Source organism: Lissotriton helveticus, chromosome 6 (genome assembly GCF_964261635.1).
Source record: "Lissotriton helveticus chromosome 6, aLisHel1.1, whole genome shotgun sequence".
Lineage (NCBI taxonomy): Eukaryota > Metazoa > Chordata > Amphibia > Caudata > Salamandridae > Lissotriton > Lissotriton helveticus.
Genome location: NC_136067.1, coordinates 1,848,937,440 through 1,848,954,806, shown reverse-complemented (window position 1 = coordinate 1,848,954,806; position 17,367 = coordinate 1,848,937,440). Strand labels below are relative to the sequence as shown.

General features: G+C 44.8%; 1 protein-coding gene across 1 annotated transcript in view; it reads right to left on the bottom strand.

Annotated features, from left to right (window-relative positions):
• Positions 1-4,388: 4,388 nt before the first annotated feature.
• The window catches only part of SMYD2 (SET and MYND domain containing 2), a 234,431-nt gene continuing 221,452 nt past the window's right edge, over positions 4,389-17,367 (bottom strand). The window contains exons 11-12 of the mRNA XM_078649777.1: positions 11,976-12,084; positions 4,389-4,822 (exon numbers count right to left, since the gene is read on the bottom strand). Coding sequence (XP_078505903.1) covers positions 4,742-4,822; positions 11,976-12,084 — 190 coding nt within the window. The 3' untranslated portion in view covers positions 4,389-4,741. The remainder of the gene's footprint in view (positions 4,823-11,975; positions 12,085-17,367) is intronic.

The following is a 17,367-nucleotide window of genomic DNA, read 5'->3' as shown; positions in this document are numbered from 1 at the left end:
ACCGAATCGTTAAGATTCGGTATTTACCGATTCTGTAAATACCGATTCGGTAATGCCCATTGATTCCTATGGGCATTGAAGCCCATAGGAATCAATGGGCATTACCGAATCGGTATTTACCGATTCGGTAAATACCGATTTCAGCAAGGGTGCAGGGGGTGTCACTTTGACATCCTCTAGCACCCCAAAAACAGGCATGTGCGCCATGTGGCACACAGACATGCCCTAAGGGTATTTTACCACGCAATAGGATTGTGTGGTAAAATACCGAATTCTGAAGGCCTGTAGCACTGTAAACAGTGCTACCTACATCTTGGTTTTACCGAATCGGTAAAATTACCGATTCGGTATTTTACAGATTCGGTAAATTTACCGATTCGGTAAATTTACCGAATCTGTAAAAAGATGCCCCTACATCCCAAAAACCCATTTACCGGTCGGTAACGGCCGAAATCGGCCGGTAAATGGCCTCCTACATCTGGCCCTAGGTCTTTTAGTTGTCCTTGAGCTTGGTTCCACTGCCGTGCTAGGCATTCTTGCAATGGACGCATTTGAAGTCCGGAATGAGGGACAATGAATATGCAGGAGGCCATCATGCCTATGAGCTGCATGAACACTCGAGCTGGCAAAGAGTGTTGTAGCTGAAACTTTTGAATGAGAGTCTGCATGTTGGCTATCCTGGCTGGATTTGTATATGCCTTTGCTACTGAGGTATCTATTGTAGCCCCCAGATATTGCTGTATGTAGGAGGGCTGTAGATGTGATTTTGGGTAATTTATGGAAAAACCCAGACTGTGCAGCAGCTGGAGTGTCTGACACGTATGACTTGCACACTGCGCGTACAAGGTGGACATTTTGAGCCAATCGTCAAGGTTTGGAAACATGTGGATGTGTTGCCTTCTGAGGTGTGCTGCTACTACCGCTAGACATTTTGTGAAAACTCTTGGGGCTGTAGTCATCCCGAAGGGGAGAACTTTGAATTGATAATGTTGAACTTCTATTGTGAACCTGAGGTATTTCTGGTGAGCTGGATGTATAGGTATGCGAAAATATGCATCTTTGAGGTCTAATGTAGCAAGGAAATCGCCTTGCTGGAGTAACAGGAGTACCTGTTGTAGAGTAATCATATGGAAATGCTCTGAGAGTATGTATTGATTTAGCGGTCTGAGGTCTAGTATGGGTCTGAGAGATCCATCCTTTTTGGGAATTAGGAAGTATAGAGAGTATATCCCTGTTCCTTGGTGTTGAAAAGGGACTGGTTCTATTGCTCCCTTTTGTAGCATGAACGCGACCTCTTGTTGTAACAATGGGATGTGTTCTTTGGACATAGGACGGTGTTTGGGTGGTATGTTGGGAGGAGTAGAAGTGAGTTCCAGGCAATAACCATACTGGATAATTTGTCTCACCCACCTGTCTGTGGTAATGGAGTTCCAGACTGGTAGGAATTGTTTGATTCTGCCTCCGACTGGTGTTGGATGGTCTGGAGGGAGTGTGATGAAGTCACTGTTTGGTGGCAGTGGAGGCTCTGGTGTTATTGCCGCCACATCCTCTGCCCTTGTTATTGTTGCCCCTATAGCCTCCTCTGTTGGAGCCTTTATTAAAGGAACTTTGGGCGTTGCTTTTGTATGTAGAGGAAGTTTGTGATGTGTTGCCTCTTGCGGATCGGATCCTCTGTAGGAGGAGCGACGAAAGGAACCTCTATGTTGTTGAAACTGAAGTGCGCCCATAGACTTAGCAGTTTCTGCGGCTATACTATTAGGGCGTATCTAATCTTTTGAGTAAGTACATTAAAGGCTTCGCCATGTCAGTCAGCTAAAGTAGATTACTTGCCACCTTCAAGTACTTTAAACTCCTTCAGCTTGCTACAAAGCACAAAGTGATAGTGACAAACGGTGTGATACAGAGAACACTTTGCACGGGATGAATGTCCCAGTTCAGAGGGTAATCTACAGAGCGCTGTACCTTTTGCGCATTTCAATTCTTTTTCCACAAAAATAACCTATTTTGGGAGGTGCACGCAGCTTACAGGTTCACAAATCCTGTTAGCAATTACGGTTTCCTGTCACGAATTGTGTGTGTAAGTACTGGGCACTATTCTTCCGCGGTTTGGAAACACGTAAAATCCTCATGTGTGCATGCCTGACGTAGGGGCCTCCTGGTTTCCCCCAAGTGAAGCCTAGTATACGAGAAGTCGAGTTAATCACACAAAAGAGGAAAAACAAATATCATACTGCTTCTAATTTACCATTAATTCAAATGAGACGCTAAAGCACATGAGAAACTTACTTTACTAAATTAGCACAATCACTTCATAAATGAGTAGTTTATTACATTCGTTCTATGTAGAGCACACCCCACACATGGAGAGCAGTGCATTCAGTCCAAGTAGTGACAGTGACTTTGGCACAACCAAACTACTGGATGGGAGATTATGTCTTTGCATGGCAGAGGATGCGGCATTCGCCTGATCCAGGTGCTTTAAGTGACAGAACAGATGGCACCCTGCGCGCCCCCTGCCCGCTCCCGCAAGCCAGAGGCCGCCACATGCACGAGTGAAGGTCTGGAGTGATTCCAAGAGCCCTCTCCTAGAGCAGCGCATGCATGCTGCGCTAGGCTCGACCTAATAGGCACTCTTGTTCCTTCATTGAAACAGTCACTTCAGTTTAATCTTGAGATACTTAGCCAACACGTGTTTCGTCAAGCTTAATTGTTGTGTGCAGCGACTTCTTCAGGGCTCTAATCACTGAGCCTCAGTTCCGGTTGTATTTCCGACCGGTTGATGTCCGCGTGCCATTGTGGTGCCTATTTAGGTACCGCACACGTCGACACTGACGGAGTCTAACAACGCCACCTACCAGCGCGTATGAGAACTGCTTGAAATTCCTTTGGATCCAGTCTGACCCATAGGGCATATTCTAAGGAAAGAGTCATCGGCTAGTAGTCACTATCAGACTTCATATTTTTCATACAACCTATTTGTCACTGAGCAACATACATGTTATGACCCTTTAATATACTTCTGTCTGTGTGTGTAAATTCTCTCCTGAAACGCAATATTTTATTATCTCTCTTTGCCTACTTCATAGAGGTTAAGATGTTTTAATTTAATAACAAAAAAATACATGTTCAGGTGTACACTGTTTTAATTTCGTTCTAATGTTAATAGATATAACCATACAGAGAATCATTTTACATGTTAGCACCTTATTCTCTACACTGCTTCTAATTTACCATTAATTCAAAGGAGACGCTAAAGCACATGAGAAACTTACTTTACTAAATTAGCACAATCACTTCATAAATGAGTAGTTTATTACATTCGTTCTATGTACAGCACACCCCACACATGGAGAGCAGTGCATTCAGTCCAAGTAGTGACAGTGACTTTGGCGCAACCAAACTACTGGATGGGAGATTATGTCTCTGCATGGCAGAGGATGCGGCTTTCACCTGATCCAGGTGCTTTACGTGACAGAACAGATGGCACCCTGCGCGCTCCCGCAAGCCGGAGGCCGCCACATGCCCGAGTGAAGGTCTGGAGTGATTCCAAGAGCCCTCTCCTAGAGCAGCGCATGCATGCTGCGCTAGGCTCGACCTAAAAGGCACTCTTGTTCCTTCATTGAAACAGTCACTTCAGTTTAATCTTGAGATACTTAGCCAACACGTGTTTCGTTAAGCTTAATTGTTGTGCGAAGCGACTTCTTCAGGGCTCTAATCACCGAGCCTCAGTTCCGGTTGTATTTCCGACCGGTTGATGTCCGCGTGCCATGATGGTGGCTATTTAGGTACCGCACACGTCAACACTGACTCTGAGTCCAACAACGCCACCTACGAGCGCGCAGGAGAATTGCTTGAAATTCTTTTGGATCCTGTCTGACACCTAGGAAATATTCTAAGGAAAGAGTCATCGGCTAGAAGTCACTATCAGACTTCATATTTTTCATACAACCTATTTGTCACTGAGCAACATACATTTTATGACCCTTTAGTACACTTATGTCTGTGTGTGTAAATTCTCTCCTGAAACGCAATATTTTATTATCTGTCTTTGCCTACTGCATAGAGGTTAAGATTTTTTAATTTAATAACAATAAAATACATGTTCAGGTGTACACTGTTTTAATTTTGTTCAAATGTTAATAGATATAACCATACAGAGAATCATTTTACATGTTAGCACCTTATTCTCTATACTTAAAAAAAGGCACCGAGGTGCCGTTCCCCACAATTAATCTGATGTTAAACTTTCATCGCCTGCTTAAAGTGGGCAAGTCACAGAAGGGCTGCATTAACATGAACTCAACAAAATGTGTTTGGTGTATCCATACTGGGAGAGACGAGAATCTGCCACGGTTTTAGCAAACAAATAAAAAAATATTCAAAGCGAATCATGAGGACTTCATTCCTTTTATTTCTTTACAGAGCTTGAAAACTTGCAGAGACAACTTTGGTCATTTTCCCGCAACATTCAAAAGGCGTATGAAAACATTGCATTTCCATAAAAAACAAACAAAATACATTCAAAAGTTTAGTGAAATATTAGCATCAAGTCCAAAATAAACCTCAAAATGAGCAAAATGCAGTAATCCAGAGCACCAGATTTCCATCCAAATTACTGAAGATTATAGAAATGCTTTAGTACAAATAAAATATGAAGGCATTCTCTTAATCACAGATCCATATCGAAGGCATCCAGCACAATACTATAAATACAAAGGAGACTTGCATCTATTTCAAAGCTTCAGTGTTCTTCAAATTCCTTTCTGATCTCTGCAATATATGGGTGGTCTTTGCCGTGTGCAACTTCCATGATAGCAATGGCCTGAAAGTGGAAAGAAAGGATTATAAAATGAAATTGGGACAGTTAGCAATAAAATAAAACACCTATTCTTTCTGTAGATCATGGACAGAAAGAAGTCCCTACCTATTTGCGGAAGTGATATAATTTATAAGGCACAGAACTTGATCTCAGAACTATGCAGGTTAGCAGAATGGCGTTTCAACACAAAAGTATAAACCGTGTCAAAGTATCTAGGAAATCTTTTAAAAGTTAAAATTCTACCTGTAAAAAGGGGAGGCTGGTATTTAAGAGCAAGCCTTGCAGACTGAACTCTGATTGCCCAAGGTGGGCAGGCCCACATTTTGATTCAAACTACTGTCCCAGGATGCTTGTTTCCGGTTCAGGGAAGACATGGCTTGGCAGTTCAGGCTGGACTGTTCCCATGAGGCACAGGGTCAAGACTGATTTGCATATAGCTGTGTCTGAACTGGAGTGGCGATGTGAGCTAATGAATGATGATGGATTCAACTCAGATCTGTGACTGGGGGTGAGTGTCTGAAAAGTTTCAGAGCTCCGTCCATCATCTCCTTGTGTTTGCTCTGACAAATGTCAAAGACAGGTACTGCGCATGCCAGCGTAGTGGTAGCAGCCCTGGCACTGGTAGAAATGACCCTCAACACTTCAAGAAGCTCCTTCTTGGCCTGTGTGTAGAACATCTTAATGCAGAGGACTATCTACCTTGACAGAGTGATTTTCTGCACTGCCTTGCCTTTCTTTGCCAAAAGAAAACTTCACTAAGAGCAGACTATCCACCGAATAGTTTATGGTGCAATCAGTGTGAAAGCTTAAAGCTCTTTTAGGGTTCGGCCAATGGCATCTCTCCTCTGTTGAGGGGTGAGACAGAGCAAAGAATGTTGGGAGAGTGATACACTGCCCGTAAAAATTAGACAAAACTTTTGGCAACATCGGCTTCTCTGGTACTCAACAGCACTTTATCGGGGAAAAGGGCAGGGTAAGGTGGCTGCACCAAAAGAGCTTGGAGTTTGCTCATGCAAGGGGCCGAAATTACAGCGACCAAGAACACAGACTTCAGAGTCAGGAGATGTAGTAGACAGCTATGCATTAACAGGTTTGCACCTAAGAAAAGTTAGGACCAAATTAAGATCCCACTGTGGCATCACAAAGGGCTTGGGAGGGAAAAAATTAGTCAAACCTTTGAAAAACCTCATATGAAGTGGTGATTTTAACAAGGGAGGCTCCTCTGGTAAATGTAAAAAGATAGAAAGGTCTGACGAATAATTTTACTGGGCTAGACATAAAACGAACAATATGACATCCAAAAGCTTAGCCTGTAACCGGCCTATACTGTGAGTGCCACACCAGGCTAAAAACTTGTCCCAGCATCCTGCGTAGCTAGACCTCGTGGAGGGACGCTTGACAGCAAGGATGACATTAACAAAAGGAGGAAGATAGAACACAGTCAACTGCCACTATTCAGTCTCCATAAACTGTGGTGCAAATTGTGCAAGTTCAAATGCAGTAACCTGTCCTGCTGAAGCAACAGGAGATCCTCCGGAAGCGGTAAACTGGTCAGAGGACAAATAATCATGTCCTCAATTTCCAAGTACCACACTCTATGTGCCCAATTTGGGGCAACTAGGATGACTTGGGCCCAGTCTTTCTCCATCTTCTTCAGAACTCAGGAAGGGAGAGGCAGAAGATGAAAGGCAGACAGGAGCCATCTGTGACACTCTGTCCAGAATGTGTCTCCGAGAGACAGCCTTCTCAAAAACTCCGGCATGCAAAACATTTTTACACTGCACATTCTCGGTGGTGCTAACAAGATCTAGCCAAGGTTCTTTCTATTGCCAGAAGATAATTGTGCTACCTTGGTGTTTAAGTGCCATTCGTGATACACCAGGCATCGTCAGCTGGATTCATCGCCTCTTGTGTTCAGAGATCCCTCATTCAAACATGAGCCAGCTCTAGAGACCAAATGCCTCATGGCACAGGACCCAGGACTCCACCCCAATTGTTGGAAGTACCACATGGTGGTGAAGTTGTTCTGAGAACCTGAACAAGCACCCCCTTGCTTGGATGGATAGTAGGAAGGCTTTCAATGCCAGGCAAATGGTCCACATCTCCAATAGGTTGATGTGGAACAGGTATCTTCCAGTGACCGGAGTCCTGTGATCTCCACCTCTCCCAGATGACCTCCCCATCCCACAGCAATGCATCATTCACCACCTTGTAGAAAGAGAGGTGTGAGGCCTGTTCAATTGTGGTTAAGCATCCACCACTGCAGGTTTTGTGCAGTCTCCTACAAAACCTGGATGCAATTTGAAATTCAGGGCTAATTGAGACTTCAGGTCCCACTGTAGAGTCTGCATATGCCACAAGCATCAGAGCCTCTCACCGAAACCCAGGATTGATGCTGAAACATTGGGATCATAGTCTGAATGTTCTGGACATGTGATGGAGGGAAGGACCAAAACTGCCCTGTATCCAGTATGGCTACAATAAAATGGAGCCTCTGTGAAGGACTCATTGCGATTTCGGCACATTTAAATTGAACCTCAAGATTATCGCCCGGAGGTGGTCCAAGACTGACTGTGGTGAGCCTGCCTTCAACAGTCAGCTGTCAAGGTAGGATACAACTGGAATACCCAACCTCTGAAAATGTGCTGCAAACACTGCCAACACTTTTGTGAACTCCTGAGGGGCACTAGTGAGTCAGAAGGGGAGTACAGCAAATTGAAAATACTCCTGGCCTACCTTGAGCTGCAGGTTGTTTCTGTGGGACTGCAGGACGGATACATAAAAGCAAGTGTCCTGCAGGTCCAAAGCCACCATTCCAGTCACCTGGATTAAGGATAGATAGAAATAAGGCCAACAAGCAACATAAGCATCTTGAATGTGTCCTTCCGCAAGAAGGTATTCAGAGGGTTGGATCTAAAATGGGACTCGGGTCCCTACCCTTCTTTCAGAACTCGCAAGATGCATAGGTGCTCCTCCATAAGACGCTATGATGAGGGTGGAAGATTCAGAAGGAATAAAAGGAATGGCAGGGCAGCAGGTGAACTGAATGAATGATCTCAAGAAACCACATGTAGACTGTTATATTTTGCCACCCTTAGACGAAATGTCTGATTCTGCCCTCATTAAGTGGGAGGGGCGAGGAAGCGTGCTCTACCTGTTGGCCTGAAGCGTGCCTTCTTGATCACCGCCCCTGACACTGAGAGGAGTTCAGTGCCTGGTGCACGGCTGGTGGTCCTTGGTGTTGCTGGTATGCCAACCCTCTGGAGTAGCCGCGAAAGGGGGAAAACTGTTGAGAGTACGGTCTTGCAGGGGTAGAAAGTCCAAAGGAAAGCACTGCGGTCCAGCTTTCTGTGAGCATTCAAACACTGAACCAGCCTTCTCACCACACAGGCAAGATCCATCAAATGGCATATCCATCAAAGAGGCCCTGCATATTACGTGAGAAGCCTGTGGATCTAATACAAGCATGCCGCCAAATCACCACACTAGGGCTAACTGTTCTGCCAAAGCAGTCAGTAGTGTCCAACCCAAAATAAATGCTACATTTTGCGCCATCCGAACCATCCTGGATGGTTTTAGCCAGGTTGGCACAAAATTCCTGAGGGACTGCCAGCAAGATCTTGCCAACAATAACCCATAATGTATGGGAATATTTCTGCAGTAAACAGCTGGCATTGACTGACCAGAGGGAAGGGCTACCACTGAAAATATTTGTTTCCTGGGTGCCTCGATACATTTTTACTCTGGGTGAGTCAGAGAGAATGAATTGAGGTTCACTCTACTGGTGGCAGCATGAACAACCATACGCTTTGGTTTAGGGTGCTGTGTCAAGAAGTGAGGGTCACCCGTTCACCCTAGGACAGGAACAAGGCTTCAACCAGGTGTCCACAAAGGTGTCAGCCCGGGCTTCACTGAATGGTAGTAAGGGTTTGGAGGAAGGCAGTCCAGGTTGCACAACGTTTATCAATACATTAGCTGTGACTTTCATAGTTCGCAGTTGTAAATCCATTACCGTCACTGCCTGTCTCATTACAATGACAAAGGATAGGTGGCACTTGCTTCTATTGATGGCCCAGGAAAGAACATAACCCAGTGTCCAGGATAGTATCCAACTCACTGTCCTTCTGCAAGTTCATGTATAAACGGTCATCATCATAGAGCTGGGGAAAATAGTCTGCATCATCTCCATTGTCATCTCCAAAGGTTGGTTTGACTCGGATCAGTTGGAACCGAAAAGTTGTAGGAGTGCTGGGGTGTGGCTCCAAAGTAAAGGCGTGGCTCTGAATCGAATTGGACAGGCACCGGATGCATCAGTATGACTTTGGAGTGATATCTCAGTTGGGCCAGAGACGCGTTCAGCTCAGAGTTAGTTGGGACTATTGAGGTAGGGTCTACTTCTGGCACCAGTTACATCAAGCCTGGAATCAATGTCAAGGATACTGAGTTGGAAGTCCGCTCCTGTGTCAGAGCGGAACTCAATATAGGTTCGGGAGGCACAGATGCAAAAAAACAAAATGTATGGACAGAATGCTAAACAATATCAAACATTCACCCCAGTACACAGATCTGGGCCTAAATCTATTGTTTTTTTGTTCATCATGCCATTCCAGTTTAAACGCAGCCATATGCAAATCAGGCTTGACCCTACTCCCCGTGGGAACAGTCCAGCCCAAACTGCCAGGCCAGGTCCTCCCTGCACCAGAAACAAGCATCCTGGGACCGTTTGCGGCATATCACCCCATATCAACCAATACTAGCTTGACTCCAGTGGCATGGGGAACACGGGACTCACGTCTGGGCATACCCGGCCCACTCGGAGTGACAAATGCAAAAAGAGCATGGAGAGAATGCTGAACAATGTCAAACATTCACCCCAGTATAGAGATCTGGGCCTAAATCTATCTTTTTTTTGCCATTCCAGTTTAAACCCAGCCATATGCAAATCAGTCTGGACCCTGCTCCCCATGGGAACAGTCCAGCCCGAAGTGCCACGCCAGGTCCTCCTAGGACCGGAAACAAGAGTTGTGGGACCAGTTTTGTTGTATTGCCCCTCAGACAGGCTAGCATGACTCCAGTGGCATGGAGAGCACGGGACACACGTCTGGGCATACCCGTCCCACTCGGGGTGAGAAGTGCACAAATAACAATTGATGAACAGAATGCAGAACAATGTCAAACGTTCACCCCAGTACAGAGATCTGCCAACTTCTAAAGCATCTCACCATACGAGAAGTGGGAGCCAGCCTTGAATCAGTTTTACGCTCTCCCCTCACCAAAAAAAACAAGTATTTGCTAAGTCAATAGGTTTCACCTTAGGGCCTATTGGCTTTGCTGATTGTGTTAGCTAAGTTATAACACATTCAAGATGTTGTGCAGAATGGCGTTTAACACAGAAAAAAGCCCATATGTTGCCAGACAGGTCATTTTGAAGGCGTACATACCATGCATACGCTCACCTCTAAAATAACGAGTTTTTGTTTCTTCTGTTTGCCAATCCAATTTGGATTGGTAACCACTAAAGAAGGTAACACGGGCAGGAGAGATGCAACATGGAAGGGGGAAGAAGAGAAGGAATGAGAGAGGGGTAGCAAAGTGGGCAGGAGCAACACCGTTACAGGAGGGGGCACGAACCAAAAGGGGGCGCAGGTGGGGGGAAGCAACATGGAGAGTGAGGGGTAGGAACACAGTGGGCAGAGCAAATGAACAAGAAGCAAACGGGCGAAAAAACAATGCATGTGTGTACAGATGAAAGAAAATCACAACAGAGTGCCATGGACACGAATTGAGCTGGGAAACACATGCAATATCTTAGAGTGCTTAAATAGAAAGAAAAAAAAGGAGGCCTACAAAAATTAGCTGTGGATGGACATAAGTAATGCATAAGTGCTACAGGGAGACCATCAATGTGAAGGAAGCAAATTAGAGTGCCAATGAAGGCAACCAAAGGTAAGCAATGAGCCACCTCTTAGTCCACTGCGTGCACCGTCTTAGGCTGGACCTGAAAAACCTTCTGAATATGCCACCAATGTCATAGGAAGATTTCAAAACGCATTATGGGCATCAGCTGTGAAAAGTCTCTACAAGAGGTTGGAGCATACATTATGTTCCACCGTGTGATACTGGCTCTCCACCGAGTGACCGTGTGAATGGAGTCGATATTGCGGTAGATGTGGGGGCACTGTGCGAGTTAGCAGCTCGGCATTCAGCTGAAAATCCCTTTACCATCAACGAACAAGGAATTAGGAAGAAATAGCGATATTTATCGCTAAATGCGCTTAGCGACTTTTTTTATTGCTGCCTATCGCTGGATATTTTAGCGGAGAAAACATGCTATTAGCAACGTTTTTCTCCATTGTGCTAAAATATCCAGCGATAGCGGCGAAATGCGAGAATATCGCTGGAATTCCAGCGATATTCTCGCATTAACGCCAATGGGGGCTTAATCTGATAATCCCCCATTGACTATTTAGAAAAGAAGGGACCCCTATAATTACAGCTAGCTATAACATAGGGAAATAGACTAATATAAGGAAATTATAGCTAGAAAAGGATATCACCACAACTTTAGATAAGAATACCTCTCATATGTGTAAAAAGGCGTTGATTCAGGCAGTGCAGCAGACATCTGCCACACTGCCTGAATCAACGCCTCTTTTATCATCTGGATTTGTATATATTTATGCTGACTTAAAAATGTATTTCATGGAATGATCAATGCGAATTATATATGAATTCCCCATTGACTATACAGGTAAATCAACTTTTTAGCAGGCGTTAGATTATAGCGATAATCTCGCTTAGCGTTTTTTTTTTTAAATCGCTTCGCCTGACTTGCTAATAGTCGCTAACAGTTTGGGTACGCCCACTTTGCATGTCATTAGCGATAAATATCGCAGACATGCAAAGCGAGCCCCAAACCTGTAGCTATCGCCTAAAAGCTGTTGCTAACTGCTGTTAGCGACAGCTTGCTAATAGGGCGATAAAAATATTGCCGCTTTAGCGGGAAAAAAACCCCGCTACAGCGGCGATATTGTCCTTGCTAATATGCCCCAAGATTTCCCATCAGTACTCGAGGCAGGGGTATTACCAAGTATTTCCCTGTCTCCTGTACACAACCATGCAGTTAAATGTCAATCCAAAGCAAGATAATAAATACCTTCTTTAACGCCTTGATGCCAGCCGTGCGGTTTTCTAACCCCATGTACAACCTTCCTAATTTCAGCCACATGGAGGCGACGTTCAGCGAGTATGCAGGATAATGTTTGCTGAAACAAAAAGATAACAATTTTATATGCCGACTGCTCTGCAGACCCATGCAAAAGGGAAATAAAGGTGTCATCTGTGCAAGTCAAATCTCAAGCGCTTGAATACAGCAATGCGGTGTCGAAAACACACTTTGGGCTAACAAATGGTGAAACACTATTGCCACAAAGAAACCCTAATGTGAATGGACCGGCATGCGTTTGTTGATTGTCATGTTACTGATAAGCAGTGAAAACAGTTTATTTTCTCCAATAATGAGCACAATATGATACTATGGCAGGCAGCACAGTCTACAGGAACTTAAAAACTGGGCCGTCTGAATTACAACATTAAAATATATTTGCTTACTTAAAGAGGTCACCAAGTCATGAGGAAAACGAGTGAAAAATAATTGTAAATCGCTTATTTTGAAAAGGAGTACTTAGAAGCACATTTGACATGTGGTGGTCGAGTGGTTTCCGGAAGTACCATTTTATGCGGACATTTAAATGCTATCGTTAATTGTGCATTCACTAATCCTGGCATAACCGATACATATTTTTGGATTTAAAAGCCTTTCCTTTTTTCTTCTGCAGACACCTGTAACATCTCGTCCGCAGACAATCTTGAAACCATTTTTCCATGTTATTGATTCCTTCAACAAAGCCTGGGGTTCTCGGGAGCTGGGCGGTGGGTGCAGCTGCAGCCCTCTGGAGTGCCAGCGAGGAAAGCCAGGTTCAGAAATAGAGCTGGGAGCCCAGGCCTAGCGCCAGCGGAGGGTGGGCGATGGTGCACGCAGCATTCATCCCCCTGGGAAACCAGGCCTGGCTAGCTCCGCGTGCCCCTAATCCCTGCCAGCCGATGAGCCCTGGCTCGGGCTCTGAAAGGAGCTTTTGACTTGCTCGCCCAGCTGGGGATAACATGTCGCTTCCGGCTGAAGTGTGCTGCAGGGCCCATCCTGGAGAGCGAGGACAAGGATGGGCCACCATAGGTCTGTAATTAGAAGAAGAGGAAGAAAGGAGGGCATCCCTCCTCTACAAAGCAGCATCTGGACTGGGTACCGCTGCCACAGGGCGCATCCTCGCGCAAGAAACCAGCTTGGATTGCCGCCACCGCACTCCAGGACACAGCGGCCTGGAAACAGCACCGGCGAGCCAGCTTCAGCTTCCGTTTTCAGTGGTGGAGGCAGTGGTCGTAAGCAAGCACAGAGCTGCACAAATAGTCAAAGGCGGCCTTAGGCATGTGCAAGCTGTGCACCTGCACTGGGCCACCAAACCCCAGGGGCCACCACGCCAATATATATCCTTAATATAATAATCCTCTGAGGATGGATACATATTTGTGTGGCGGCCCCTGGCAGGGATTTGGCGGCCTCCAGCTCTGTTCCACTTCCAAACACCCTGCCCCCTCCTTCTTCACTGGCCTCCGTGCTCTGCCCCGCCCGGACCCCATCTTCCGGGGCCCCTACCTACGCTCCCTGCCCAGGGCCACCATGAGCCTAGAGCCGCCCCTGTAAATAGTGTACTATGGCCCAGATTAACACACATTTTGAGTGGGTTTTGCATCACTAAAGTGACACAAACTAGCGCAAAATGTTTTTTTTTGCTTTACTTTCCAGTGATATATTTGTTTTGCGCTAAAAAGTTGCCTGAAAGTAACACAAAGCAGCTTATACTTTACTCTGCATCAAGGAGCGCTCCATAGGTGACATGGGTGTTCCGACGCAACCAACTATGTGTTTTTTTGTCACAAAACCCTATCTACTAGCAATAGTAGATAGAGTTTTGCACCCAAAAAATCATGCCAATTCAAAGCAAGCGTTGTTCTCCTAACTTTTCACACTTTGCAAGTAAGCAGCACTGTACATAACCCATGCAAATGGGAAAAGTTTTAAAGTTTGTCTAGGCATAGTATTTTGTACTGGAATGGCACCCTTTCAGAATACAACATACAGCAGGATCACCAGACACCTTGGCACTATGGCATAAAGGTATGTGTGTGGTGCTCAACAGTCTAATTGTGCACCAGGGTTAAGGAGAGCGCAGGATAGTGGCATATTTTTGTAAACAAGGAGCTTATTTTGATCTCGCTCTCTCAGCCAACACAGTATAGCAACTCTGGGAGCTGTGCTGCATGGTGTCAAGGTTTTGTTAATCTGGGCCTCAACGTCAAACAGAAATGGGGCAATGTACGTTTTTAGGAAATATTTATTTTCATTGTTATAGAAAAAATTATGGTACACTGCATTCCTCTCTACCCTCGGCTCCCTCACAATCAACAGTGCTACACACTGGAATGGAAGACTATATACCGAATAAATGCCAATAAAACGACATACATTCCTTTCTAGTAGACTAGGTGACAACATATAAATGGCAGCCTCAGCTGAAAGCCAGACCATCCGCCTGAGGGCAATCATAGAAAACATATGGAGTACATTGTATGGAGTACCAGACAGTAATGCTTCGTGAACATGAAAACTGATGCCCATGTAGCAGCCTTGCAGATGCCCAAGACAGGTACTCTGAATGCCAGCACAGCAATAACAGCCTTGGCCCAGGAGTAATGAAACCGCAGGTCTTCAGGAGACTGTTTCTTTGCTGATCCACAGCAAATCTTTATGCAAAGCTCAGTAAAGCTAGAGAAGGCCAGTTTTTGCATTTCACATGATCACTGTAAAAGGACACTTTTCAGGGTGAATAACTTTAAAGGCCAGCTGTGCATTGGCTCAAATGGGATGAACGTCAGAAATGTGATAACCAAATTCAGGTTTCACTGAGGCATCACAAAAGGTTTTGGAGGAAACATGTGTCAATCATTTTAAAAAACATATCACAACAGGTGATTTAAACAGAGATGGCTGATCAGGCAATTGAAAAAATGGCGATGGAGACAAGAAATGCACTTTAACAGTATCCACAGTAAGGCCTTGCTGGATTAAGGATAGTGAGAAAAGAAGTACATCAGACACGTGGGCTTGTAAAGGTGGACTATGCAGAGAGACACATCAAACAATGAACTTTTCCTGCGTCCCGCACAAATGTTTTTGGTGCAAGGACGCCTGGCTGCTAAAATTACATTAACTACTTCGGGAGGGAAGTCAAAGCAGTTAACTGTCACAGGTCAATCTCCAAGCATAGTGGTTTATGTTGTGCAGACTCAGGTGCAACACTCTTCCCTGCTGCTGCAACAGAAAGTCCTACCAAAGGGGCAGCCAAATTGGAGGACAGATGCCCCTGCAAGAAGTTCTGAGTGCCACTCTCTCCTGGCCCAATCCGGAGCCACGTAGATGACTTGGGCCCAGTAGTGTCTGATCAACCTCAAAACTTTGTGTAGGAGAGGTGGGAAGGCATACAGATGCCCCAAGCTCCTTTCCAGCCGAAAGACCAAAGGAGAATTGACTTGGGTGCTCCAAAGCACAAACGCTTGAACGCTGTGCGTTCTCAGGAATATAGCATGTTCCTACGCATGCTATTACATGGCGTTCTGTTACAACGACTGCATTGTTAGAACGCAATACCTTTACATCGCAAGTCATTAGATCGGCTTGCTGTAGGGGGTGCGCTGGACTTGGGAATAGTATAATTTACGATTCCAACTCCAGCGTGCGTAACACTAGGGAATGTGTTGGAATAGTAAATTATATTATTCCTTAGTTTAGAGCGCCACCTACAGCAAGTCGATGTAAAGGTATCGCGTACTAATAACGCAGTCGTTGTAACGACCGCATTGTAAAAGCACTGCGATGTAATGGCAGGGTTGTAAATGCTGTTTCCCGTTCTCAGCAGTGAACATCATGAAATGAAAACAGGAATAGTGAAAAAAATGGAAGGTATTGAGTCTCTGCGCTTCCGAACCGCAGAGACTCAATTCCTTCCATTTAGAGAAACACGAAGATTAATTCCATATATAACAAAGCTCTGCCTTGAAAAAGCCCACGGCCAATGGGTCGCTAGGGCGAAACACGTGTCGGCTGTTGTTCACTATTCCTGTTCTCACTTCATGTATGGAAATACAAATAAAAAACAAGCACGTGAAAAACAGAAAACGATTGATAATTATTCTACACTAACGTTGACAAATCGAGAGGGCACAATCCTCCATTTCTCTATAGGTCAGCATGATACCCTAGGGTGTGCCCCATAGTTTTGCAGGATTCTTCTTCTTGGGCGGCAGTCGGAACGTGTCACCGGAAAGGCCAGGGAGTGGAGTAGTGGTGTGGGACAGGGGTGAAAATATGAAGAACAGTGTCTGTTCACCCTTGATGCTACGGGGTCAGGTGGGGGTCGGGTTGAGCTGCTGCCTGCAGTCATTGCCCCTGCAGATTTAAACAGGGTCTTGATTGTGCCAACTGAATTATTTCGGGGCCGGAGACACTCGGAACTATGGATCATAAAATTCGATTGGAAGTTATTGTTCTGGGGTAATTACGTCACTGTCAATGAGGGTCATAGGGTTACCAGAGACACAATAAGCATTTTAAAACTATTTATCTGCAAGGCTGAAGGGTAAGGAGCCAATGCACTCAAACCTCATTTGGCATACCATCTCACTTTCACCTAGACACCAGAGCACAAATGACAATGGACAATTACAAAATCAGTGCCTTTTGTCTCCTCCTCCTAGAGGTTGTAAAAGGCAGAGAGGAACCACATAATTCTCCTTGGTGTATTCATCACTTAAATGTTTCACACTGGACCTGCAATACTTTTTATTTGTAAACTTAATATTTATTATTTGTAAATACCCAAGAATTAAGTAGGTCCTGAAGCTTTTCTTCAAGTTTTTAGGATTATCCTCACTGAAGTCAGGTTTTACTTCACTTACATCTTTTGCTCCATCATTTCTCCTTTTTCTTACGGATCTGCCAATTATTTCTTCCTCTATTGCATTTTTAATTTTCATCTCCGCACTAACTTTTTGTTCAAGAAGAGGCAAAAATTGTGTCAGGACTATTTTAGTGTAGGGGGGAAAATTCCACTTTCTTAAATGTTTTGTGACCATGAGTCCTATATGAAATTAGAAGAGTATCCTGAGTAAATTATTAACCCTATGTGACTAGTTTTGCCTCCAGCACCTCAGTTAAAAGCGTCTATATCCAAGTGACTCTTGCAAATCAATTGCATGCCCCACAACGACACACTTAAAACTGAATGATGGATATCTGCTTAAGGAGAAACCTCAAGAAGAGCCTTGGATGTCAAGTTGACTCTTGAAGTTGAGAGGATCCTAGAACTAGAATTTGCAGGGGCCTAATTTCGCTGTTTGACTAATACAAAGTAGGGCCCCATAAAGTAGAAACGTCA